The 27,864-nt window shown below is 41.6% G+C and overlaps 2 protein-coding genes across 37 annotated transcripts in view; both read left to right on the forward strand.

Moving 5' to 3' along the window:
* Positions 1-15,457, forward strand: part of PIP5K1B (phosphatidylinositol-4-phosphate 5-kinase type 1 beta) — a 94,694-nt gene extending 79,237 nt beyond the window's left edge. For all 36 annotated transcript variants that reach the window (XM_046905355.1, XM_046905359.1, XM_040655534.2 and 33 more), the window contains 2 exons: positions 7,598-7,715; positions 14,728-15,457. In XM_046905355.1, the coding sequence (XP_046761311.1) occupies positions 7,598-7,715; positions 14,728-14,730 (121 nt within the window). In that variant the 3' untranslated portion in view covers positions 14,731-15,457. The remainder of the gene's footprint in view (positions 1-7,597; positions 7,716-14,727) is intronic.
* Positions 15,458-17,081: 1,624 nt separating this feature from the next.
* FXN (frataxin) lies at positions 17,082-27,644 on the forward strand. Its single transcript, XM_046905643.1, has 6 exons — positions 17,082-17,120; positions 17,320-18,000; positions 19,003-19,085; positions 20,722-20,842; positions 24,224-24,321; positions 27,295-27,644. Exons 1-6 carry the CDS (start codon positions 17,082-17,084, stop codon positions 27,446-27,448), a joined length of 1,176 nt encoding a protein of 391 aa, XP_046761599.1. The 3' UTR covers positions 27,449-27,644.
* Positions 27,645-27,864: the final 220 nt, after the last annotated feature.

A 27,864-nucleotide genomic window follows, 5' to 3' on the forward strand; every position in this document is an offset into this window, starting at 1 on the left:
TGGGGAGCAGAATACACCCCACAATTCAGATGGAGGCAGTTAGAGAGCTACTACTCTACCTGGACTGCCACAAGTCAATAGGGCCAGATGGGATCCAGCTGCAAGGTCACTGGGGGAGCTGGTGGAGATGATAGCTGATCCACTTTCCATCATAATCAGCATTCCTGGTCAGCCAGAGAGGTCCCCAGGGATTGCAGGCTTGTCAACCTGATCTCAGTGCCAGGGAAGGTTATGGAGCAGATCATCTTGATGGAGATCACACAACACGCGTAGGACATCCAGGGGATCTGGCACAAGCAGTGTTGGTTCATGAAAGGCATGTCCTGCTTGATCAAGTTACCTGCCTAGTGGATGAGGGAAAGGCTGCTGACATAGTCTACCTGGACTTCAGCAAAGCCTTCGACACTTGTCTACCATAGTATTTTCCCAGAGAAGCTGGCAGCCCATGGCTTGGACGTGTGTAGCCTTTGCTGGGTAAAGAACTGTCTGGATTGCTGGACCCAGAGAGCAGTGGTGAATGGAGTTGAATCCAGGTAGAGACTGATCATGAGTGGCGTTCCCCAGCAGTCAGTAGTGAGGCCTGTCCTGTTTATTATCCTTATTGGTGGTCTGGATGGGGGCATTGAGTGCACCTGTATTAAGTTTGTAGATAACACCAAGCTGGGAGAAAGTGCTGATCTGCTTGAGTATAGGAAAGCCTTACAGAGGGATCTGGACAGGCTGTGTTGCAGGGCTGAGGGCAGTGGGATGAAGTGCCATGCAACATACAGCAAGTGTGTTGAAGACCAAGTGCTGTGTCCTGCCCTTTGGGCAGAACCGCCCCAGGCAGTACTACAGATGTTGGGTAGAGTGGCTGGAAGACTGTGGAAGAAATGAACCAGAGAGTGTTGACTGATGCTCAGCTAAACATGAGCCAGCAGTGTGCCCAGATGGCAAAGAAGGCCAACGGCATCCTGGCTTGTCTCAGAAATAGTATTGCCAGCAGGAGCAAGGAAGTGATCATTTTGCTGTACTCAGTACTGGTGAAGCCACACCTCAAGTACTGTATTCAGTTTTGGGCCCCTCACTACACAAAGATATATGGTACTGAAGCTGGTGGGGAGTCTAGAGCAAAGGTCTCATGGAGGGTGGCTGAGGGAACTTGAATTGTTCAGGAGGCTCAAGGGGTACCTTACCACACTGTACAACACCCTGAAAGGAGGCTGTGGCGAGGTGGGAGTTGACCTCTTCTTCCATGTAACTGGAGGGAATGGTCTCAAGTTGTGCCAGGGGAGATTCAGGTTGAACGTTAGGAAAAAAATATTATCTGAAAGAGTGGCCTGATGCTGGAACAGGCTGCCCAGGGAGGTGGTGGAGTCACTGTCCCTGGAGGCGTTCAATAAACATTTAGATATTGTATTGAGGAACATGGTTCAATGGGGAATATTGGTGAAAGGTGGATGGTTGGACTGGATGATCCTCGAAGTGTTTTCCAACCTTGATGATTCTATGATTCTTAGCTGTATTTAAATTTCACTGAACAATTTTTCATAGTTTTTTGCGTTTCAGTTTTTTGGTGCAGACCACTTGAAATTCTGGAAGTCTTCAAGGGATTGCTTTCTCCTACGTGGTTAAAACTTCCTGAAACTTCCCAGCTTGAACTGAAATGTCCATAGCCTAACATTTTATCAAATAATCTTTTTAAAGACAGCTTAGGAAATAAAAGTAGCCTTCTTTTGTTTTTTCAGTGGAAGGAATTCGTAGGTATTAATTTTCCTGCTATAAGAAAAATATGCCTTATGTGAGTCTGGTTTTCAGTATGGGAAAACTCTTGTACGTTATATTTAAACGTTCTGTCTGTGCACCCACTGCCTTTAGAGTCTGAAGCTTAGACAAATTTGCCTAAATTTGATTAAAAGAGGTGCATGTTAGGTGAATGTAAATGAGCAACTAAGTGAAGGAAGAAGACTTCATGACTTCAATGCTAGAAACAGATGTAGTGAAACAGTGGGGAAATTCCCGTGGAAAAGAAAGAAAATTTGACTGTGATTGAAGCAGCATGGCAGGTTCTTCTTTGATGGAATTACTTCTGCTTTTTGTGTGCTTTTTGGTTTTGTTTTGTTTTTAAGTTAATTTAAGAACCAAGGTATAAAGTAGACTGCTTTAGGAAGATGGGAGCAACAGCACAGTTGAGCTCAGTCATGGGTGATCCTTACTGAGTGGGAGAAAATAACTGTAAAAATAAGTTTTTGTTTGGCTTTTCTTTCCCTTTTCAATCTACAAATTAACAATGAGAACTCTGTGCATCACTGAAATTGTTCAGAATCGCTGTTTCACTCTAATGTATTCTTTTTTATAAACTATGTGTAAAAGGTCTTATTCTCTTCTGATGCTGCCTCACCTCCAATTTCTCTTTGAATGCTCTGCTGGAATTCTGCATTCAAACCGAGTGATCATCAGTGATGCTACAGTGATGCTGATGCAGGAAATTGAACTTCAAGGACTGCTTATAGCAAATGTGTTGCATTAAGAGATTATATGCTTAGATACATATTTTGCATACATACCTACTTCCATACATACTTACATACGTATTTTTTACTCCTATGCATAAGTCTCATGTGCATATCAGATTCAGCTCAGTTATTTAATTTGAGAAAAAAATAGTTTGGAAATCATATTTATGTGCTGGTAGAAGATTTTGTAATATCTGCAGAGCTTTGTATGCATCGGTTTTGTTTTTTTCTTCCCTCTGGTGTAGGATCGCTACTATAGTAGTCAGTAACATAGATTAAAAAGGCATAATGTCTATAAATATTCTGGGTACTTGATGGGGTAAAAAAAATTTCCTGCTTATCCATTACATTCTGCTGGAACTGCAGTTCTGTGACAAGTTTAACAGAAGAAGAAACATAGCAGGAAAGCACATTGAAGTTCACCAGTTTAAAGGGCAGAACACTGCTACCTGTGGTCCTGGAAAAGCATCAGAAAACATTGTTAGAGGAAAGATTAAAATGTATTTAATCTTACAGTCTGAAACTTTGTTCTTCCGTTGTCAGCACATGTAATACTGTCATCTAAGTACACAAAATTCACCCCCTCTCCAGTGGTGTCAAAAGTTAGTATTTGGATTTACTGGAGGTGTCTCATGAAATGTTTGTGGAAATAGAAGAGAGAATCACAGTAGTAAATGCTTGCTCTGGACATGTAAAAAATTAATAATAATTAAAAAAAACAACAGTTTATTTGAAATGCAAAGTGGAAGGTAAATCTGGATGATGCTCAAGTTTCAATAATAAGGCATGTCTAAATTTTAATGACGCTAGCATCATATTATATCCAGTATAATGATCATATAGTACCTGTTAAAAGAAGTCTATTATGTTGCTTGGAGTTTTTGTAGGAAGATTTCTGCATATGTAATAAAGTAGGCATGCTTCCATCTGCACTTACTTAATTGGGTCTAATCCACTCAGCTGTTGATACCCTGTGCTCTCACATGCCTCACAAGCATGAGTGCTTTCCTTCACAGAAAAAAAAGAGCGTTTCCTTGCATGAATTTGTCCCTGTAGATCCTGACTTTCATAGTCTGTACTCATCCTTGCAGTTCTCATTTCAGAACTAATTCTTTCTGGAAGGAAGATTCTGAGGACCATCTTTGAGCAGATTTCGTATGTAAATCCCTTCCTAAGCTGCCGTTACTCAAGATTGCACAATCTAGATTGAGTTTCTGAATGCTCATTGCTTACACGTATGGTCTCTTCAACTACATATATGTGTCAGCTGCAAAAATAACAAGCCTTATGACTTTAATTGGTGCCTTCATGTAATCATAGAGTCACAGAATGACTTTTATGACTGTTCATAACCACACGTGGTGGTTTGCCATTAGCACGAGTTTGGTGGCACAGACTCTTACTGTCAGACTCCATCACTTGGAAGACAAAAGCAGCATTTAGATCAGTCCTATTTACTTCTTTTTTCAAGTCTTTAACTTTGATGCCTGTGAACAATGTTATTAAAAGATGACTTGCAAGAGTTTTTATGTTTGTCCTACTTCTTCAGGCATGCGTGAAATTTATAAAGTGCAAGATTGGGTTTTAGAAGTGATGTCTACATTGTAAACATGAGGCCCATGTTGAACAGACCCATAGATACCTTTTGTATGCACGCTAGATTTTCCACAGTGGTTGCTGTTTGAGCAGTATCTTTTAACAACGATTGTACTGCTCATTGTCCTATGAGACACTTTTCTGATTAACTTCTATAAACACATTTTAAAGTTTATGATGCGGTGAGCTGATAATTTTCTTAAGATTCTGTATAGGAATTATGTAACAATCTTAGTGAAGATTTTGCATCCCAAACCCCATTTTCCCTACTTCCAAGAAGCAATCCCTAATTAACTTCAACTTTTTGAGCTAATTTTTGCCCTCTCGTGTCCAGGAGAACAAATCAGAAGGGCTCTGAAGAATGCAGGGTTTATTTTATTTTCTACTAAACAAGAAGAGAACTTGAGCTTTTTTATTATTATTATTCAATGTGTTGAAGTATGCTGTTTTAGAAGGTCCTAAGTACAGCTTTTCTCCTTGTTTCATCATAAGGTCAAAGTATTTATTGTTTCTGAGAATAGGACCATAATAAAAAAGAGACTTTAAAAAAAAAAAAGCTTCCTTTTCCTCACTTCTCATAGGAAAATTGGAAACCTTGTTATATTTATCTTTGGGATGTATTTTTTCATGCTGTTGTTACGAGGCGAGGTTCAATAAACAAGTGTAGTTTTCTGCCATGGAAATCATTTCTAACTAAAAAGATAGAATTAAAAAGGTGTTACTACATTATTGCACATAAGCAGTATACTGTAACTGGGGCAGAGTTCAGCTTTTGGCAGAAGTCCTTGCTTTCCTACTGACACCAGCATAGGCTCCAGATGCAGACTAGCAGAGCAGTGACGTTAAATTTCCACTTTCTGCTTTATGCACTTGACTGATTAGCTTCCCCAGATGGACTCTATATGTTCTTTTATATGTAAAATTAAGTTTTCTTAGAGAATTTTTGGAATCTGCCCTGTCTCTGGTTATTGAAGTTAGGATATGTGAAAGAAAGCTCTGTCACTCAGCAGTTCTTCCATACTTCTTTTAGAAAACAGTTCTTCATACAGGAGTATTAGAGTTGAACTCTGACTGTTCAGTGTGAAAGCCACAGTAGCAAGAAGATTGTTACCTGCAGATAAGCTGTGGGGATTTGATTGTAATTAAACTATGGAGCAGCATCCCTGTATTGTTAGGTCTATGCTTTCATGCCTGTTCTCATGCAAGGGCCTTTTATTCCCTGCTGGTTTTCTGTGTAAGTTTACTCTGTACTTTCTTCCACCCCTTTTCTCCCTTTTATTTCTGTACGGTATTACATATTATCTGTTTCTATATGTTCTCTCTCCTTTTTAGGAAGTTCACTAACGAATAACCAAGCTGTAACATTAATGGGAGCTGCTTTTAGACTTAGGTTTCCATGTTGTTTTTGTGTCAACCTTCATTTGCTTCCTGTCTGTATAGTGGATTCCTGCAGCAGGCAGACGTGCATGTCTCCTTGCATACCATAAAAAGAGGCACGCTCTGAAGGGCAGATGGCACAGTCTTTATTATATGCCATAGGGCAGTAGTTTAACAATCCCATCACTGAGTGCTGAGCTCATTCTGCTGTTGTTTGCAATCTAAGGCAGACTGTGAAGCAAAGTAGATGATAACAAACCAGCAGCAAAAAAAAGCCCAAAACAAACTACATAGCGCATTCTAATGGAGAAGTGGGAAAGGGAGAAAGGAAAGTAGGTATAAGAGTAGGCTGGTGAGTTAACCAGAAAAGAGCAGTAAGGACTAGGTCTTGGCCTTCTGGTACAAGAAGACCATAAAATAAAACACACTGGTGTGAATTGTGGAAAATCTCACCTCGTCCGAGTGCAGGTGCCAGAAGTTTTCTGTGTGAGAGGAGTTAAGTATAACAGCAGTGATCTGACTTAGTACATAGCAAATATTATTTCAAGGTTTTTTTTTTCTTTTATACTTAACATTAGACAGGTATAAAAGCCAAGTATACGCTGCAGACTGCCTGACCTGCTCATAGCAATGCAGAGCAGTGTTTTCCAGAAAGACTGACCATTGACTTTGCACATTTTTATATATATATATAGTAGCTGCTCACTTCGTATTCATCTTGTGTTGTGTGATTTTCTTATATGGGCCTTTGCCCGTTCTGAGGCCTGAACTGAGCATCACCGTTGTTCAAAATTATGCAAGCAAACAGAAGTGATTTTTTTTTCCCCTTTTACCAAAAATAGTGTCTTTAATGCCCGAGCTTATTTTGTGGGAGATGACAAAAACATAGTCACCATTTGGCAGCAGCCCCTTTCTTCCCTTCCTGTCCTTCCCTTTCCTTTTAGTAAAATGAAGCGTTGGCAGAAAACTGATATGACTGAAATGTTCCACAATAGAATACAAATAGAGGGTGTTAGAAAACTGCTGCTAAGCCAACAGGAGCCGCATCACCGTTGGTACAAATGAGTTAGTCTTACAGTTGAAGAGATGCCTAATACACTGTGTATAGTAAAAGAAGCAGTGTGTTGCGGTGAATGTTGTACTGTATATACTGTAACGTATAATACTAATATGACATGAGGATGACTGATGATTCATTATTTTGTTGAGCATTATTATTTGCTTTCTGCTTTGGATTCTAGCTGTACCCTTTCTGACTTGATGCCCAATCCGAAACATACCTAAACTATGAAGTGCTGCACAGAGAGGGGAAAATTAATCCTGCTTTCCTCATTTACAGACTGATGGCTGTGGACATGTTTTAACAGTTAGTTATAATGCAGAATTGTTAGCTTTTCTCTTCATGTGTACATAGGTAAGAACATTTGAAATATGGCTCTACAGAACAGAAGTCCCTTCATTTCTGGCAGCTAGTAAGGATGAGTGATTAAGGTGCTTAAATCCAGTAAAGCACCATGGACCACAGCTCTGTGGTTCCAAGTATTTACAAAACAAGATTCTTGCGTGGATGTATTTGTAGTTTCATGTTCTTTCTCCGTAGCAGTGAACATAAATCATATCCCTGACTGAAATAATGCAGCATACCTGTTCTGCCAACATTTCTTGCTTGCACAGCTGTACTAATTACAGTACACTCTTTCTTCTCTCACTTTCCCACCTGAACTCTTGGCTGCAAGTGACGTCTTATCCACATGAGAAAGTCCAACACTACTATGCTTTATTTCTTAGTCTCTTTTTTCCTCTATTTTAAATCTAAAAATGTTCTTAGGATTTATACCACTGTGATGTAGGAATTAGTGAAATTACCCCACATATACTGTGGCATAGATTCATTGTTCCAGCAGAGTTCAAGAACGGCATTAGTTCTTGATAACATTGCGACAAAAGTAGAAATAACTTGGTTTGCATATGTTAGTCGAATATGAGCCCCCAGTCAACTACCTATACTCTTATTTTCCTTCTTTTCAAGTATTTGAAGCTTTTATGTTGGAAATTTAAGATTTCAGCTGTGACTGAGCTCTCTGCAGCTTCTATTTTTTTGTTGACTGTAGTCTCCCTTCTCTTTGCAGTAAAGAGTTGCCTTCAAGTTCAACATTCACTTTAGAAGATAGTGCCATCTATTTGACATCAGAACAAAGCACACTGGAAACAGAAAATGATAATGCTTCAGTTTTGGATGTCTATTTGGTAAGTTGCCAGTCTGCTTCTGGTAGGCTTTTTCTCCTATAATTCCTCTGACTGAGGCTCAGCGTGGGACTTGAATAATTACTAAACTTAAAGAACCAAAGGTTCTTTGAGGTATTTCTAGGTTAGACATATGCTGAAGTACCTTTGCAAAACAAATTCTTCAATAATCTTTGTGTCTATTAACTATTGTGTTAATAACGAATTATACTGAAATTTCTTTCAGGTTTTCTGTAATGGTAGGGGGAGCGGGGGTGATTTATTACTTGTTTTTCATGCTGATAGGAGGAAACAAAACATCTTTTGTATTCGTATTGAATATTCTGCAGTTGAGACAGAAAATTTTTCCAGAGAGACAAGCTTTGTATTTACATCAGTGATACTGAAGAAAAGCAGAGCACAATATAAAAGTATATTAATAGCTTCCTTTTCTGCTATGAAGGGTTCTCCAGTTGTGGTGGCTGGAATGCATCTTTAAAAATTATCTTTTCCTTGCTGATTTGGTTCCTAGTGAATAGTTCATTTGATCAAAAGATAAGCAGTAAGCTCAATTCTCTATCTTTGGTTGTCTTCATGTCATCTATACTGGTGTTTAAATTTTTTTCTTGCTATCTACAGCTTTTGTCATTTAACCCTGACAGGCAGCTGAGCCTCACAGAGCTGCACACACCCCCCCCCCCCCCCGCCTCAGTGGGGTGGGGAAGAGAATCAGAAGAGTAAAAGTGGGAAAACTGGTGGGCTGAGATAAAGACATTTTAATAGATAAATCAAAAGCAGCATGTGAAATCAAAGCAAAATAAGGAATTCATGTACTACTTCCATCAGCAGGCAAATGTTTGATCAGTTCCAAGAAAACAGGGCTCATCACATCTACCAGTTTATTAGGAAATCAAACACGATTAATCCAAACATTTCCTTTCTTCCTCCTCTCCTCAGCTTTTAGAGCTGAGCATGACACCATGTGGTAGAGGTTATCCCTTTGGTCACTTTGGGTCAGCAGTCCTGTGTCCCCTTGCTGCTCCTTGTGCACCCCCAGCCCTTTACTGTCAGGACAGAGTGAGGAGCTGAACATCCTTGGCTCTGTGTAAGCACCACTTTGCAGCAATTAAACCACCCATGTGTCAGCACTACATCAGTTCCTATAAGGAAAATTAACAGACAGAACTATGGCGATTGCTCACGTTCCACAAACATAAAGGCGCTGGACACCTGGTGCTAGTTGCATTTGCGTGAGGTTTTGTGCATTTAGAAGCCCATTTGAAAAACTCAGTATGAATGCAGGAGGAAGGTGTGCTGTTTTCTTCTTCTTTCCTGGAGATTTATTTTCCTCAAACATAAATTAAGCAATTCTGACATAATCCTACAAATCTTTTAACTCATAAAGAAATGACATGTGTGGCAAGAATTACATACAGAGGAAGTGAAAAAAGCAATCATTAATTAGGTTACTAACAAGCATTTCACTCAAGCTCAGCTATTCTCCTTTTAGTAGGGGTTCCCTGCATTCTTTATTGTCCTATCTTAAGTGTTCCCTTTTTCTTTTCTAAAGAAATAGTGGAATACAGAGTATTGTATGTTGTGTCTGATTGCTGTGCTATTCTCTGTAGGCTGTGCCACTGGTGTGTTGTTTTTTTTTCCTAAGCCAGCAACACCTAGATATATCTAGTACTCACTGCTTAGGGTAGTTTTTGTCTGTCTTGCCTCCACTGAATCAATGCAGTAGCGAGTGCAAGCAGCCAGTTGGAAATAGAATTGACTTAGTTAACTGTGGCTTCATGTAGCCCGTTAAAGCAGCTTATTCCTGTAGGACTTGTGCTAATCAGGCCTGTTGCTGATACGATCTTGACATGACAAGTCTGTAGAGACTCAGAAATCCTGAAATGTTGCAGGAAATGGACAAGCAATCACATACATCCTAACCTCCTGGATCTGCCTAACAAACACCACTTCTTTCTGAAAACTAGACTTTAGTTAGTGTGAAATACAGACCCAACACTGCAAAAGTTTCATTGTGTAGATGGGCAAGAGCAGCCAATCATAAAGACCTTAGTGTAATTTTTAAGGTACCTAAAGCTGAGAACCTTGAAAGCAGTACTTTCAGTTAGGAAATAAGGAGAAACCTTAAGTCACCCTGTTGTGTCTGTCCACAATGTTAAGCTTTCTGTCCATGAAAGAGCAACGTGGAATTACAAAACTACTCTTCTGTGTTCTCTCAGGTGACAAATTACAGTGTCAGTGAAGTCAGAGTAGTAAGGCTTAAGAAATAGGATAACTGATCTCTTGAGGTCCCTTCCAACCCCTGTGACTGTGTGTGTGATAATTGTTTCACTGTAAGTAGTTTGATTTCCATTATGCTTATAGCAGGATGAGACTATGCACGTAAATAGTACAGTGACAAGTTTGCTCCGTTATGATGCTATACAGCTTAAATCAGCTGGTGGTAAATACAGGTCTTAAACAAGTATATACCCTGCCTATAGGATTTCATTACTGAACTATTTTATTTGAAGGAGAACTCCCGTGTTCTTAACTATAATAGAAGATTCTTTGGTAACAGAGAAGTAGTTATGTGGGAACATAACATTACCAGCTGTTATTTGTGTATGACTTTGGAGTCACTACCACTGAAAATAGATCTGGAAAGTATTGAAAAGGGTTTCAAGTGAAAAAAAGGACAAGAGTAACTGTAGCGATGAGCAAGCTCAGCATATTTGAAGTCCGGTTAGCGTAACTATGATTTGTCAGATGAATTGCATAGTGTTACATTCAGAATTACCCATACTGTGGCTTATGACCAAATGCCAATTGTAGTATAGGATTCTGAAGTTGTAAAACCTAGCTGGAGATCTGTTTTGTGTGTATTGTGGCTGTAGATGCATAGCTAAATAGACTGATGAGTGCTTGTCTGTGCCTGTTTGGAAACTTAGCAAAACAGTCTCCCTGTTACTCTTCACTGTGCTTCTTTTCTTCTGTTCTCACTCCTATAGCTGCGTACTGTGCCTGGTTCTCCTTTTGAACACTTCCTAGTTTGTATTCAGCCCTTTCCAACTGCCAGTTTACTATCTAATCCCTCATCTTTTGCAATTACTTTCTCTGAGAAATATTTTCACTTCTTCAGCTATTTTTGAATCAGCAGTCTTTGCTCTCTCCTAGTGTGAACTTGCAGAGAAAAAAGAATTCTCACCTGGCTCTGATCAAATGAATACGTGCAGTTCTGTGTTCAGTGCTGGGGCTCCCAGCGTAAGTAAGACTTGGAGCTGTTGCAGTGGGTCCAGAGGATGGCCACAAGAATGATCAGAGGGCAGGAATACCTCTCTTGTGAAGAAAGGCTGGGGGACTTGGGCATGTTTAGCTTGAAGAAGAAAAGGCTCCCCAAGACCCCAAGGCCTTCCAGTACTTAGAGGAAAGATGGGGGGGTGCTTTTTATCAGGGAGTGTAGTGGTCAAGAAGTAATGACTATAGATGGAAAGAGGGTGGGTTTAGATCAAACACTAGGAAGAAATTATTTACTCAGAGGGTAGTGAGGCAGTAGCACAGGCTGCCCAGAGAGACTCTGGATGCCCTATTCCTGGAGGCATTCAAGGCCAGGAAGGTGACCCTGCCCAGGGCAGGAGGTTGGAACATGATGATCTTTTAAGGTCCCTTCCAACCTAACGATTTCTGTGATTCTTACTGCTTTGGCTATGGGGCTTGTAGCAATCAGAAAGATCAGCATGGTGGAATGGTGATAGAGGAGGTGTAATGACAAAGGGACTAGTGAGATGAAAAAGTGCTCACCCAACTCCAGAGATGTAGGCTCACACAGAAAACTCGACCAAGGAGAGATCTCCAACCCAGAGATCCTTCCCTGCTGGCAGTCATCCCTTAAATGGGGTCTAAGAGAGCCAGGCTCCACCCTTTCCTGTCACACAGCTGAATTGCCTTCCCCTGTGCTCGCAGGGCTGACCAGGTCCTTTCCCTAGGTGCTCAATCAGTGGTTCAGGCCTTGACTCAACAGTTACCATACAGGGTTGTACATGCTACCATAACTCCTTGACAAGGTATTTGTTTTTCATTCAGGAACTTCTTGCTTCTCTGTCTTCTACAGCATTTGATTCAATTCTAGTCGTATTGTAGTTTTCTTCAGAGTGTTGTTGTGAAGCAGTAACAACCAGGACTGAAGTTAAAGCATTTCCCAGGCAGGATACGTGTACGTGTAAGAACAAGCAATTAAATGTGCAGTCACACTGGGATGTATACCTCATATTTTGACACATTGCTCTCTTTCTGGAGCTTTGCTATTTCCACTGAAGGTACTGGTAGAAAAACATGGTAGACTGAACATTAACTTTGGGACTGTGAGAAAAGAATGTAGGCCTCCTTATTTACAGACACTTTGAGTGAGTTTGCCCCGAGAGCAGAAAAATCCTTATGTGTTCTGCACACACATTGGAACCTGCTTTGAGGAGAGAGTGCTTGACTGGGTTTACATAAGGCTAAAAGAGGGAAGATCTAGTTGTTCCACACTGTGAGGAACAACTCACTCCTCCTCTCCTCTCTTACCAATTTTATGCCTGTATTCAACGATCCATTATCTTCTCTATCAGGGGAAAAATCAGCCTGTGTCTCTCATGAAACTGAAGGCTGGTGCAAGGTGAAACAAAAACCAAGCTCTTGAATATCATTCGGTGGAAGAGTTTTTGCAGTAGCAGTGTTACGTAAGAAGCAACAGCAACACTTAGATGAAAATCAGACACTGGAATGAAGCGTTAGAGTAGATTAAAAGCATACAATTTCTGATTACAATTAGTACATTATCTGAGTAAGCCAGGTGCTAAAATGACAGCTTCTGTTGTTGCTAAACTACGAGTTTTCATGCCCTGGGGATTTTATGCACTTTGTGGGGAAATCAATTAACTCAAAACCAAATCTATGGAAAGAGTTGAAGTACAAAAAGATTCCTAATACTGAAAGTACATTCTAGGACCAGCATGAGACATCTCAGGAAGGCATCTGATAGTGTCATTTGCCATTAATTATCATTTCAGACCCAATTGCTGTGGTCAAATGCAGTCTTCATCAGAAAATGCTGTTTTTTACATCTGTGACCCCATACACTGTGCAGTGGTGACCAAGTTGCTCACATCATTTGCATTCCACTGTAGACTTTTTCAAAGTAATACACATGGAAGTGAATTGTACCTGACACAAAGAGGGATATTTAAATCCTGCTGCATGCACGGCATTTCTGTGACTCCCTCAGGCAGTTGCTTTATGTTTCTATCAGGGCAATCTTCTCCAATTGTGTAGTGCAAATTTTGCAGGTATTTTTTCAATCTTGATTCCTCTGAAATGCTTTGGAAGGATAAGAGTTAAAGGAATAAAAATGCACAAGTTGTAATTGGGTACTACTGGAGTAGCAAAAAGTGAGCATCGGCAGTATTGCTGAGAGAGTGAAAAGAAGTGATAAGGCCACAGGGTCTGAAATTGTGCTCAATTACCACTATAGTTGTCAAAATGGACTTGCAGTCATTCAGATAGGAGCTTTCAGCCACAAACTAGATGCTGCCAGAGAACATTTTAACGCGCTTACGCTGGCTTCATAAAGCATTATGTTGCTTATCTGTACTGTTAACTGTTTAACCTTTTTTTGCCAAACTGATACCTAGTTGCTTAAAAAAAAAAATCTTGTTATTCTCATGTCATCCTCTTCTTAAAATTCTACTTACTTTAATTTTAGTCACTTGTCCAGCAGTTTTCCTTTGCATATTAAATTGTTTTGCATCCTGTAAGTACATACTACCTGACAAGCTTTCTGCCTTAAGGCAGTCAGGTGATAATGCAGCAGCATTCATTGCCAGACCACAGCTGTCCAAACAAAGGGAATAGTCTCTGAGAAGTTAGTACTTTGCTCACCAGCAGTGACTGTGAATGCCCTGTCCATAACAGTGGTTCACAACACAGCAGCAGGCTTAAAGTTTTGCAGCACTTACATACATTTCCTTAAGATTCGAAGTCTAATGCTAGAAGTCATAACTATAATGTTGATTTAAATCTATGGGTTTTCATTTTCTAAGATAAGCTTTTAGAACGCCTTCTGAGCTTTGTTGTTGTTCACAGCCAAGATTAGATTGTTACTGAAATACTTACCTGAAGGTTAGTTAGACGCTTCTATCTAAAAAGTATGATTTGGAAGAGACTTTAAAAATTTGATTAATAAGTGCAGGCTTGCATCTTCTTTATGCTTTTATGAAGTTCCAGAGTGGGGTCAGTCCAACTGTCTCTGTTTGCTTTGCTGTCCTCTTCCACATTTGATACATTAGCTGATGCTGATTTGTCTCTTGACAAATCCTGAAGTTTGATTTGCTGCAAGATTTTGTTCAGCTAAATACACTTTATCCTTAGTGTAAATACTAGTAATAAGTTGTTCAGCAGAGAACAGCTTTTCTTCGTCTGTGGCTGAATAGAGATACTAAAGAGTAGTCAACTGTTTATATTATTTAACAGCTGCTTCTGTGGAAGATACTGTAGAAACCAAACTCGCTAATACTGTCATGTTTGTTATGAAATAGAATGATAGAGAAGCTCAGTTGTGCCTGAAGGGTTTTGGATAGCTATGTTTTTCAACTGAGAGGACATCCTGTGGAAGCTAGCAGGACTTTTACAGAAGACATGCAAAAACTGCACTTTTCCCCCCTGACACTTCTAATCAGGCCCAGGTACTTCTGTCAGGTGAAAGGAAGTTAGGAGCTGCTGAGTGCCCTCAGTTTGGATTGTTTTCTGTGATGCCCAGAGTGTTCAGCATTTTGCATAAACAAGTGGTTGGATTTTGGTAATGTAAGTGCCACGCAACATCTGCAAGACTGTAGGGGTTGGTTGTTGTACAAAGAAGAGTACCTGGTGATTTTGATTGGAGGATCCCTCTTGAACTGTGCTTCAGCTTCTTCAAGGGAATATATCTTACCAATTTATAATTCTGTAAGAAAGCAAATAAACACAACTTCTAACTTCGCTTCTTTCTTTCTGTTTTTTGCAGTAATAAAAAACAAGAGAAGAATGAAAACTGAAACAGAGAAGTGACCATGGTTAACGAAGAGCACTTTTCGCACTCCTGATTTGCTGAGCCTTGTAGATAGAGAGTAATAATCAGCTGAGCTTATTCTAAGAATTGTCAGAATCTTTGAGCTATAGAAAGGATTGACGGACTTGGCAAAAGTGACGTGAAACATTCCACTCTCTACTATCATCTGCTCTTGCTTGCTGAACTGTGAAAATCTGTGTGTTTGAGCTGCTTTCTACTATATTGCCAATCACCTTTTTTGGACTTGAAAGTAATATTTTCTTATTGGCTCTCTAGTGATTTCATTTGCATGCATCTCGTAATTATGCAAACAAAATATATTATCTGCTTTACGTATTTAAAAATAAGCACAGTAGTGAATAAAATTAATTTTTGCATATATTCACCCTTCAGTTCAAATCACTTAGATCCACAGAAGTGGTAATCAGAATTGATAGCAGGGTTTAGGGTAAGCCTGTGCACATGCGATACGAAAATGAGCCTTTAAAGACATTTTCACTGTCGGTGAAAAGAAAAAAAAACGTTATTTATAACAAGGCCTTATGTTGTGTATATACATACTGTCTTTGAAATATTTTTGATTTTAGTTTATTTCTTGTAAAAGAGAAATTATATAATTTATTTAGTAAATACTACTGTAAACTATAGTTTTATTGATGAATAAAGTATTTTGTTCTCAAGACTATCGCAGCTGCCAGTGTGCTCCTGTTCTGGTGTGTCTCCTGGACTTGAGGGGCACCTCGAGATGCACCATCCAGTCTGTAAGGTGGCACCTGAACGTACCTTCTGCCAGCTCTTTAATAAAGGGGGGAGTCAAAGCTGCAGGGAAAAGGGAAAGGAAAAAGCAAAGGGCATAACAGTGCCTCAGCTGCTTCGTAACAACATGTCAGGTTTTTCTCTATGAGCACTTGTTTCAAGGTAAACACAGATTCTGTTTTGGTTCCCTTAATTTCCCTAGCAGCTGAGAGGTTACCACAAGCACCAATTACCATCAACAAAAGACTCCACTGAGAGATGACAGCTAAGCAAGATTCATGGTCAGTAACTTGCATACCGTTTTTTTTCTCCAGTACGTGAAACGGTATAAAGCACGGAAGGTTACAGAAGGTTTCTAAGATGTGAATCCTTCATGCCTGATTGTTTGGTTTCTCTTAAATTTGCATTGGTGGCAGCTCATTGAGAATTGAAGGACTTGGAAACTTAGTTATCTATGAAGACCACATGGCAATACATGTCAAGTAAAAGTGAAATACACACAGAAGGCATGGGCAGTATCAACTCTCCAGGGTATTACAGTGATACAGTGGTCTGTTTCTCTGAGTCTGAACAGATGGAGCTCATCACAGGGAGCAAAACTTGAACATTTAGGTCACTGACATGTGGAGGATCTGTGAGCTCAGGTATCTGCACACTCTGGCCCTGCACACTGCCCAGGAGAAAACAGCACAGGTTGATGGTTGCTTGGTGATACATGGGGAATAACTCCAAATGTGTGTGTGTGACTCTGTAGCTTAATCAGATGGTATTCAGAAGCCAGGTTTTGCCTTTAGCAGTGACACTCAGTAGTCATTCCCAGTTAAAAAGCAAAAACAACATCAACAACAAACACCTGAGTACTTCGCTTTCTAGCACTAAAACTCCGCAGGTTGAGAATACAAATTCCTGACCCAAAATGTGTCTTCTTGGTGACTTTGTTTACGCACAAGTAACTTCATCTAACTCAGTACTCCTGTCCAATCCTGAACGACAGTGATAAAGAGCAGCTGATAGTGCACCCTGCCTGTTCCACACGCAGGCCATTTGCTGGCCTCTCTGCTGTGGTGCATGCGTTTGCTTGCAAAAGGACATCGGCTCTGCCCCCTGTGAGGGCGTAGGGCCTGATCTCACAGCTGCTTTGCACCTGGAGCAGCTGGGCGGTTATTGCAAGCCAGCTTAAGAAGTGCTGACACCAAAGTGCTGGGACGTGAACATTAAGGAACAAAGATCAAGACTAAAACCGTAATAAAGGCATGCCAAAATTGCCCTCTTCATGCCCCCCCCATGTGCACATTGGTGACATTTTCTTGGCAGTTTCGATACATGAGACTGCTCATAATGAAGCAAGCGCTCCATCTACACTCATTCATGATTCATGACCTATCCAATCACTGGAGGTGGAACAAATCACGGGGATTACCTGGGAACTGCCAGAAAATACCTACCTGAGGATGCTTTGTAGGAACAGCAAGGTGTGAACAAGGGCTACCTCTTACTTAAATGTTATATATTTAATAAGCAATCTGCCGCTCTTCCTGCTGCTTTGCTCACCAATGTATGAAGAAGAAACTGCTTTACGAGTGTATTCTCGGGTCTGATACAAGGTGTTCATCAGCCTTACCTCAGTATTCAGCCCCGCCCCCTGGAAAGATCTGAACTTTTTCTGTTCCCACAGAAAACGCGCTCTTTTATAAGCTTTCACAATCAAAATTAACGCTTATTTCTCATCTCTTCAGCGATTCTTAGGGCTCCCTTCGAGTCGCCTTTCTCTTTTCCGTTTAACTACCTCAGGGTGCCGTGCTGCAGCGCACGGGCTGTCACTGCCACACAGCTGCCGCTTGGGAGCGCTCTGCAGCTCGGACCGCCCCGTTCGGTCGCTGCCGGCGCTGGGGGCGCTGCACGGCGGGAATCGTCTCCCGGCTTCCCGCGCTCTGCCCGGGCTGTCCGCTGCGCTCAAATCCTGACCGCGACATCCGACCGCCACCCGCCGGGCCCGCTGCTCGCCGGCGCCGGCGGAGGGCGGTAGCGGCCGCGCGGCGCCGGCTCCTCCCCGGCCTCTTCCGTGACGAGAGGGGCGGCATGTGGAGGCCGGGGGCGGCCGCTGCCGTGCGTGCGGCGCGGAGGGCGGCGGCGGCGGCGGCGCGGCGGAGGAGCGGCGGCCCCGGGGAGGCCCCGAGGGCGGGGGTGGCCGCTGCGGTTCGCGGCCGGGCGGTGAGTGCGAGCGGGCGGGAGCGGTCTGCGCCCAGGGCGGGGGGGGGCGAGCTGGCGGCGCCGGGGCGGGCGGGGTGCTGCCGGTCTCGGGGCGGGGAGGGCGCGGCGCCGGGCCGGGCGCTTCCTCAGCCCCTGCGGTCACCCAGGCACGGGGCCAGCCGAGGCCTCGGCGGGCCCGCCTCTCCGGTAGGCCGAGGCTGCTGCCAGCCTCCGATGGCACCGGGTGCATCCGCGCTGCAACCGTCGGGAGTGCGAACAGCGGTGAGGCCGCGGCCTGACCCTGCGGGCGGGCGTGGCCCCGTGGCTTTTGACCCCAGGAGTGTCAAAACTGCGGTGGCGTCCGTGTGTATTTGATCGGCGTTCGGGGTTGCGGTGGCGCGGGGCGGTTCTGTTCCTGTTGCCCCGTGCCGGGTTCGCGGCCTGGAAGCGGCCGTGCCTCCGCAGCCCCGCAGGATAGAACCGAACCGAACAGAGAGTTGTGCTGTCTCCCTCTCCGTGAGCACCAAGAGATGCTGCCATGTGCCTTTTAAAACGCTATCTGCTTTTCTGCACGTTCTGACGGCTTTCGGTAGCTTGCGTGCGCACAGAGTCACCAGCTCACCCAGAAAGAAGTGCTGTCATGGGCCGGGCTCAGCAGTACATGGCAGCAGGCGTGCCGCCCTCATTGCCTGATGGATGGCGGTGTATCCCTTCCCCTCAAAGGGGCTGTGTCGGTGTCACCCTTTCATGCTGCCCACGTGCCGGTTGAGCTTTTCTGCCATTCTAATCTGGCCATTAAAGCTTTTACGTTTTTAAAAAGCAGGAGAGAAATCACAGTGAAGCGTCTTGTTGTAGAGAATTTGATCTGTGGAAGGTGGTGGGAGTTAGCTCACAACTTGTGTAGGAGCTTCTGCTTGTTTCTGCTGGATGCCCTCGTGGCTTCTAGCAGAGGGACCCAAACTGCTGATAATCTGAATAGCGGGTATTTGTGGAAACTTTGGCCTAACCTGCACGGTAATTCTGTGTTAGAGCAAGAGGAAATAGTTCTTTTTCCTGGTTCTCCATTGTGTGCCTTAGATTGTAACAGAGGATGAGAGTGCTATAGTCTGCTTGGATCACTGAAGGATTCCCTCCGTGTAATTCTTCCTGCAGTAGCTCTGTGATACAAAATACGAATGTTTAATGTGGACACAGAAAGTCTTCAAGGAGCTGTTTGATTTGTGTGACCAATGTTCATGGTCTTCACGTTCTGTCTTTTAATTCCCTTTAACTTATTTTCAACAGCATTTGCAATATGCTTCAGAGATGAAGAGCAGTACTGTTCTCTTTATGAATTTAAGAAGTACAGGAACTCTGAATGACAAAAGGTAAATTTCATTCTGAGGATATTCTGGGAATTCTTCTATTTGTATGAAAATACGTTTTTAAACAACTGGCAGGGCTGTCAAACTAATGTAACAAACAGTATCGCCATGAACAGGAGAAGTGTAGTTCTAGGAATAATCATTTGGAGTGAGTTTGGGAAGTTGCATGGGAAATAACATGTGCCTAAGCATGGGCAACTCACCATTTCACATAGAATCGTGGAATCACTCCGGTTGGAAAAGATCATCGAGTCCAACCATGACCTAACCATACTACCCTAAGTCTAACAACCCTCTGCTAAATCATGTCCCTGAGCACCACATCCAAACAGTTTTTAAACACACCCAGGGATGGTGACCCCACCACTTCCCCGGGGAGCCTATTCCAGTGCTTAACAACCCTTTCTATAAAGAAGTTTTTCCTGATATCCAACCTAAACTTACCTTGGTGCAACTTGAGGCCATTTCCCCTCATCCTGTCAGCAGTGAGAAATAGCATACAGCAGGTAACGTGGAATTGCTGACAGCGTGGTGCTTGTGAGAGACCTCTCCTCATACAGTGCAGCAGTTGGAGGCCCAGGGAGTGCTGCTCGGTGCCTGGAACAGCCCTTACCTGCCGTGCCTGAGTTGCATCCAGAGTCAGTGCATGAGTCCTGCGTAATCCTAAGGCCCTCAGTTCTCCACACCCATAGGTGTTCCTGGGGCACCCATGACTCAGGTGGTGTGCAGTGTGTTTTGGCAGTTGGCTTACAAGAAACTTAAAGAAAAAAGAAACCAAAACATTCTAGTCAGTTGAAAGATACTGAGTCAGTCACCTGGTTCATTGTAACAGCTGTTTTGCTGCACCCATTAGCAAAATACATGGTTTCACCCAGTTGTCTGTTGCTCGAGATTCCCACCTACACGCTCAGTTAAAAATGACGCTGTGACGGATAGAAGAGCGTAGGTGATTTGATTACATTTGGTTAAGTAAAATTATTTAGACTTTGTTCTCACTTCTTTTACTTGCTTAAAGAGGATCACAGAAGCTGTCTCACAAGTGTTGTAAACCTTAATTATTGGCTACAAAGGTGCTTTGAGACTCTCTGAAGGAGGTAATTGTAAAGGGATTAATTCGTATGCACACTGTAAATGATGTCCTATTCCTGTCTTGCATTGCTGATCCCAGTTGAGAAATCTAATGCTGCATGTAGACACAGTGTTTGACACTGATGTTTCTAAAGCTCTGCTTGTAGCAGCATTTGGTTCCTTACTGTCAAATGGCTTATGTGCCTCAACAGGAGGTGCTTGAATCTATTTGAGGAGCTTCAAACAGTGCTTTTCACATGGCATTTTCATAAGAAGACTGTATTTTGAAGTCTGGGTCTGTCTCCTTAACACTCATGGACCACAATATCTATAAAACTGAGTACACAATCCTTAGTTAGAGGTCTCTACTACCCAAATATTAAAATTCCACCTCCCCGTGTAAGGTGCGTTGTAACCTCCATTACCATAAGGAAGATGACGATTTGTGTCCTTAGAGGAAATGCTAACTGTGAAACAGTGTTGATATTTTCCCTGTGATGAACACAATAATAATATACCACCTTCCATGTTTTCCCTCCCTCCTGATTATGTGACTGTGTGTCATTTGTAGCTCTTTAGATGAGACCACTTATGAAAAACTGGCTGAAGAAACGTTGGACTCCTTGGCAGATTTCTTTGAGGACCTCACAGATAAGCCTTTTACCCCCGAAGATTATGATGTCTCTTTAGGGGTACGTTTTAAAGGTTGTGTTAACCATTCTAATTCCAGTAGATTTTTTGTTTTGTTTTGTTTTTACTTCAGAAGAGAATTTTGCACTAGCCACCTTAGTACCAGCTGTTAAAATATCTTTTATTTATTTATCTTACAGCTTTACTGCTAAAAGCACGCCTTTTGGTAAGAAGTAGCTTGTACTCTCATATAATTTGAGGATTTAAAGAAAGCTTAGTCTGTAGGAAGAAAAGACATGGGCTCATCTATTATTCTATACTAAGAGGAGAAGGAAACTGATTTCTAATTCTCTCTAAATTTTTCCTAACTCACATTGACCTCAGACATCTTCAGTCGGCTCCCTGAAGGTAAATGCTAGGGCAGACCTACCTGGCAAAGTGACGTGCATCACTGTACGTTACTGGTGGAGCAGTTTATGTGATTGCCCTGAGAACTGAGAGGGAGGGAGCGTTGATCTCAACCAGGCATTACAGAGTGTGTTTGACCTGGCTGTGCTGGAGAGGAGCAACAGAGGATGCAACATTGCAGTAGGTAGCTGCAAAATTGGGAAGTGAGTCTGCCACACTGGGAAGGCCAGAATCTGATGGGACGCAGGGTAGCTGATAGCCTGACAACTGGAGCCTTTAGTAGGTCGCTCACTCACATTCTTTTACAGGAGTGACAGGCTGATTAGAAATGCCATTGTGTTTCTTTAAGGAGTTTATCAGTTCTACATAAAATTCCTGAAACGGGCTGTATCTTACAGCTTCTGCATGACTTGGAGGAGACTGCATTTCTCCCTGCACTGACAGCTGCAGCACAGGTCTTCCCTTTAACATGTTTTATCTATTTTGCAAAATTGCTGCTGTCAGTTCGTATGTTACCACTTGGAGGTTGCTGTCCACAGGCCCCATCAGTCAGGGTTCCGTGCTCGGGATGTTGGACCGCATGGTTTGGGTTGCACTGTACAGAACAAACAGACCAACCCTGTAGTTTGTTCCTCTGTAACTGTGTCATCGTATTGTTCATTATTTATTTTGCATAGCTAGGGTAGAAATATTGTTAATTAGATACCATTGATGCACTTAGCAAGTATTATTTGCTGGTTTGATCAAATATGCAATAATGTCACGGCCTACTTTTCTGGTGAATAGCTTAACCACTACTATTCAGCATGTTTTGGCACATCAGACAAACATGAGCAAAAAGATTATCATCAACCTCTTCAGTGTTTTTAAGCACTTCATTACATGAGAATCGTGAGTCATCCTTCTGCCCTAATTTTATCTTCGGGAACTGAAGAGTGCTCTGTGCTTGACATTCACTCCCTGTGAGGCTCCACGGAATTATTTTTACATACATCCGAATTTTTATAAGTAATCTTTTGTAGCGTAGGCTGTGTGATGACGTATCATCTTAAAGGTTTCAGTTAAGTACCCTTAAATCTACTGAGGATCGTTTCAGACAGGCAAGACCAGTACTGTAGTGTGCCACGAGGTGGCAAACATGGTAAAGCTCGTCTGGTGCCTGTGAGTTCTTAGGAACTTCAGTTCCTCACACAGTTTGTAACTTCAAATCCAGGGAGGGGGTGAGGAGAGTCTCTTGATGAATATGTACACTTTACCAGGAAGTAACAAACATTCATACAGGAGTACAAAATACATGCAGGAGTATTGTAACAATTCAGATATATTGTATTTTAAGTTCCTAAGAACTCAAGTTGTGTTTTCTAACATTTCAAAAGTATTGCAAAATACATGATTCAAAGTTTTAAACCCAGTAATAGAAGCTGACTTTTATTTAATTTGCAATGACAGAGCAGCAGCACTCTCCAACAGCTGACACATGCTATAAGCACTGGTAAAAGAATGCTACTTCCTCAGAAACCTATTTGCTTACAGTGTGTTTGTAGTACACAGCTTAATATTGGGCTGAATACTTAAGATATGGCACTAGGGAGACCACTGAAGAATGCTGGGATGATTGTAGCCATATTCAGGGCTAGTTATCCCTGTCTGCTCTTATTCTGATTTATCTCTGCAGATCTAAGACTGCTGAGATACAGAAAACACTGAGTTCACGATGACCAGAGAAGTCACCTATTCTTGCACTTCTAAAGCCATTTCCAGTTAATATAGCTGGCTGGGCAACCTGATGGCTGCAGTGGTCAGCCATGCCTTTATGTATATATTATTGCTCACGCCTGTAGAGGTGTAATCAAGCACAGGAAGAGCACGGGAATTGGAATAAAAAATTCAGACCTTGAGAGTATTCTTTCATTGCTAATAATTCTCAAGATATGTTGGAGATCAGGAACATTGAATTACTCTGTAGGAGAAGAAAGCACTAAGCTGCTGCATGCTACAAAGTGAGATAGGGAGGCTGTAGGTAGTTGAAAATGATTTTTTTTTCCCACAGGTGATTGTTTATACATAGGTAGAAACAGTAGAAGTAAGAATAGCTCTAGTAATACATTCTAAGGTGTAAAATGTATAGACCCATTAAAGAAGCTTTTTTGTGCTGTAGGTTGTGAAGTATTTGAGAAACTATAGATTAAATATGACCGGATTTTCTACCCAAATCATCAAATTACAGTCCGTAAAGATGGCATTTTTGACCAGCATAAATTCAGATCACTTGCCAGTTAATTTGTGTCCAAGTATATATATTTTTTCCAAGTTAGGACATAAACATGTTTGTCAGCTCCCCTTCTGTATGTGCTTGTGAAAATGTCAGGAAGATGAATCATGTTGTCACTTAGAAATGTGCGTAAGAAGGAGAACAGAAATGCTTGCTTGGATCATGGTCTGACACTGGCACACCTGAAAGAAAACAGGCCTTCTGGAGTTCAGAAGGGGAACATTTTTAAGGTGTGATTCAGGATCTGGGCACTTCATCAGAATTATTGGAGTAGACAGTTCTGTTTATTCTCTTGGGAACTGTTAGAGCTAAAGAACAGTTAAGTAAAATTGGGTGTCTCAGGAATTCAGTCTCCACACAGAAAGATCCTTGACTCTGAACCACACCAGCTCATGCATAGAAAAGGTTGGTTCTGAGTCATGTTTCAGCCTTTCCAAAACAAACTACCAGCTCTTTCAAGATCACAGGTCAGAGCTCAAATGTATTCTCTAAGTAGTGCTATTGTGAATGGGGCAAACACGCTAAATAAAACTAACCAGAAGGTTTGAAGTCTAGGTCAGGCTCAAAAATATTCAGGTTGTCTTAAATATTAGCACATGTTGTTTATTCATGACATTAATTCTTCCAAGCTGTTGTTACCTGGAAAATAGTTGGGAGTGTGATGCAGATGTATGAGTTTCTGTTTATTTACTGCAGTGGTGTATTTCTTGTCAAGTAACAGGTTACAAACTTAAATTTCTACTTATTTTCTTTGTGATTCAAGAGTGGAGTTTTAACAGTTAAATTAGGTGGAGACATGGGAACATATGTAATCAACAAGCAAACACCAAACCGGCAGATTTGGCTGTCCTCTCCCACTAGGTAAGTTACATGTAAGGTACGTCACACCTGGACACTGGGTGGAAATGTACTTCCCCTTTTTCTTTAGCACTGAATGGATTGGATTACCTAATGCCACAAATAGCCCCGTTCCTTAATGTATGCTCTAAACGTGATTTAATCTACATGTTTGTTAAGAATTTGTTACAGAGGTTTGTGGCATGGTGCAGTATACTGATACGCCTAAGTTAATGGAGGAAATTTGTAACAGGGAGTTTTCTTGTGCTATTCCAGTCCAAAACCAATGTCTGCAAGAGTATAACCTACTAATAGGGGAAAGAAAAAAACAACAACCAAAAAAAAACCAACCACAACAACAAAAAAACCCCAACAAGCCAGCCATGGCTAAAAAAAGCACAAGAAAGCTCTGTTGGAAAAAAGAGAGATGGTGATGTTATAATCTAAACTGCTCTTTGTATTTAGACAGGGTGGCTCCTTCCCCTTTAAGCTTGTGGGATTTCCTGCTTTATGTGCTCTCCCACTGGTTGTTATTGTCAAGCTTCTGCACTTCATGGGAATCTTGGCTAGCTGTTCCCTCTGCCTTCTCTAATGCTGTGTTTTGATCCATTTAGTTTTTCTAGCTGGTCTCACCTGGGAGGGCAGCCAGATATGTGGGGAAAATATTATAGCTGACTCCCCTTCCAAACAGTGGTGTCCTCTGCCACCATTCTTCAGAGAGCACACAGGGAGTCAGTGGCTATCACTGGTGAAGGAACCAGCTAGCTGGAAACTATGAGCATGCCTAGTAACTATGCAGGCATACTTCTTGAAGGCTGTTTGTAGAGAATGTATTAATTGCAAAACTGGGAATGGTTTTGCAGTAGTTGAATTTTGTAGAAGGTTTGTGTAGGAGAAAAAAGAAAAACAAAAAAGATTTCAAGAGAAACAATTTTAACAGAAGTGAAATTTGCCTAAAGAAAATTCTAACCTTGCTGTATTAAACTTAGGTGTTGGTTGGTGCACAGCTTATTATGTGAGTCATCTTCCCCTACTAATAACTCCTTTCCAATCCCAGAATCCTTTTTTTCTTTTTTTAATAAATAACTTTAAATGACTTACCAACAAGTATGTGACTTTTTAAGGCACTGGCCTAGCAAGCTGCTTCTTTAGACAGACACAGGCTGTGTGTCACCATTCATTCATTCATTGATTCCATGTATTTTGCACACTACAAAACTCCTGAGCCTGGATTCTGCTTAAGAGGTCTGTGGGGTTTTTGTGTCACTGACGTGAAGTTTTCATCTACTTACAGAAGCCAGAATTCAGAGGTTTGTTACCTATCTGGAGCCAAATCTCAGCTAAGACATCCAAGCACTGGGATGTGGAATTTGTGAGCACATGCCAAAGTTCTAGCATGTTTAATTGTTCCGTTAGTGAAAAGAAGAGAGAAACCTGAAAATTCTTGGCATTTTTCAGCATCTGTTGTGAAAAATTATTCACCAAGAAGTGTTCCTTTTTGTGCTTCCTTAACTGATAACATAAGTGAACGTTGTTACCATGTGTCGGTACACCCAAGTGAAGTTGTTTTTCCATAGCCTAATTTTGTTGACAAATTGAGAAGATAAAAGGTGTGTGTGTGATCTGGCAGCAGTGCAACTGCAGTAATTTGATGCAACTCCTTTGACTGGAAAGTCTTTTTAACCATACACAGCATCTTTTAGTAATACCTTAAGGTGATATTGTAGCTCTTATTCTGTAAAAATGTACGCAGGCTTTGTGTGAGAATATAATATTTAGCCTTTGTAAGCATTTGTAGAGCTCAAAATCCTTGCTTAAATTATAAATATAAATGAGAACATTGTATTTCTACAGTATTTTGGAGATTTGGAGAACTGTGGCAGTGTTTCATTGCTACTTCTTATCACTAATATTTACCAAGTAACGTTTCTGGGTGTAAGACAGTATGAACGCATGGTAATGCTGCAAAGACAAAGAAAGAAGTTCCCCATTCACATACAGCAAGTGAGATAGCAGTGGAAGTCATTTGTTACTACTTCTAGCTTGGCTAGTGGCCTAAAAATTCATTTAGATACTGTGAATACTTCAGGGTATTTGAGGTTCAGGTCAGTTTTTTTTTTATGTTTGAAGAGAAACTGCAAATTGTTCCCGTGTGTTTACAGGACAGTCTGCCATCTAGCAGACCCTGTGTGCAGGTTGTCTGAGTTCTAAGGCACTTTGTCCTATCGATGAGCTCAAGTCCAGGCATAAGAGTGATGGTTCACCTATTTATCCCTGCTGAACATTTCATTTCCTTCTGTTTTTTTAGCTTCTGTAGCTGTTGCTAGAGGTAGTGAGCACCTGCATCATTGCTCCTCTTTCAGATGTGGAGAATTAGGTGGCTACAAAGGTCTGTAATGGAACTCTGGTGTTCTGGTTATTATTTTCTTGATGCTTAATGCAAGAATGAAGAGTCAAGCCAACATCTGTAGAGTAGCAGGGAGGAAAACAGATTTTTAATGCAGAACTCCTATATGGCAGTACACATCTGCATTCAGATGGTAAATTCTTTTGTTGCATCCAAAAAAATGAGTGAGAGTGGTGGTTTGTGTTCTTTGTGTTCTACTGTCTTTAAGTTATCTGCTCATAACTGTGCTTGCTGTAGCAACAAATCAACAGTGTTAATTTAGCCTCAAACAAACATCCCTTAAAGATAGTTGTGTATGTGAGAATTATGTGAGTGATGGAGGAAATGGGGGAGACCAGTGCCAAAAGAAAGAAGGACAAGAGCTTGTGTCAGCTTGGGGTAACTGGTACATCTTGCCATCTTTCACGTAAGTCTCTCAGATGGCACAGCAGTTCCTGGCAGCTCTGGCCTTTTCTGCTCTGCTTCTCCACACAGCCCGCACGTCTGTCTTCACGCTCTTTCTGGGCACTTTCTGGGTTACATTATAAATGCATGCCTCCAGCATTTCCCTGTGAATAACCTGTACTCACAGCATGTGTTTTGCTTTCCAGTGGGCCCAAGCGCTATGACTGGACTGGACGGAATTGGGTATATTCTCATGATAGAGTATCCCTTCATGAACTACTATCAAAAGAATTTTCAGCAGCATTAAAAACTAAGTTGGATTTATCAAGCTTAATATATTCTGGAAAAGAAGATACTTGATGATGTGCTACCTCATGGAAGTTTAAAGACTTTAACCACCTTCCTTAGTGGTTAAGCCACCTTGGTGGTTAAACCACCAAGTCACTGGACTTAAACCAACTTCCTTGGTTTCTGAGTACCTGAGCTTATTTCTGTTGTTGTTTTCTTGACATTCACTGTGTGCAACAATATGAAAATAATATATTTTTTTTCTCTAGTGCTCAGTCTTTGAGTTTCTCTGACGCAGCTTAAATGTGTATCCATGCAGTACAGGTAGATGAGATGTCCATTCATTCCCATCACTGCATTTTCTACTTTCTTACTGCTGAAATCAATTGTGGTCCTGTTTGGATGTAAGGCCTGGTGTCGGGTGACCTCTGACCAGTGCACAAAAGCCAGATTTTTTGGTGAGATATTAACCCTAAACAAGAAATGTC

This window comes from Gallus gallus, chromosome Z (genome assembly GCF_016699485.2).
Source record: "Gallus gallus isolate bGalGal1 chromosome Z, bGalGal1.mat.broiler.GRCg7b, whole genome shotgun sequence".
Classification (NCBI taxonomy): Eukaryota; Metazoa; Chordata; class Aves; order Galliformes; family Phasianidae; genus Gallus; species Gallus gallus.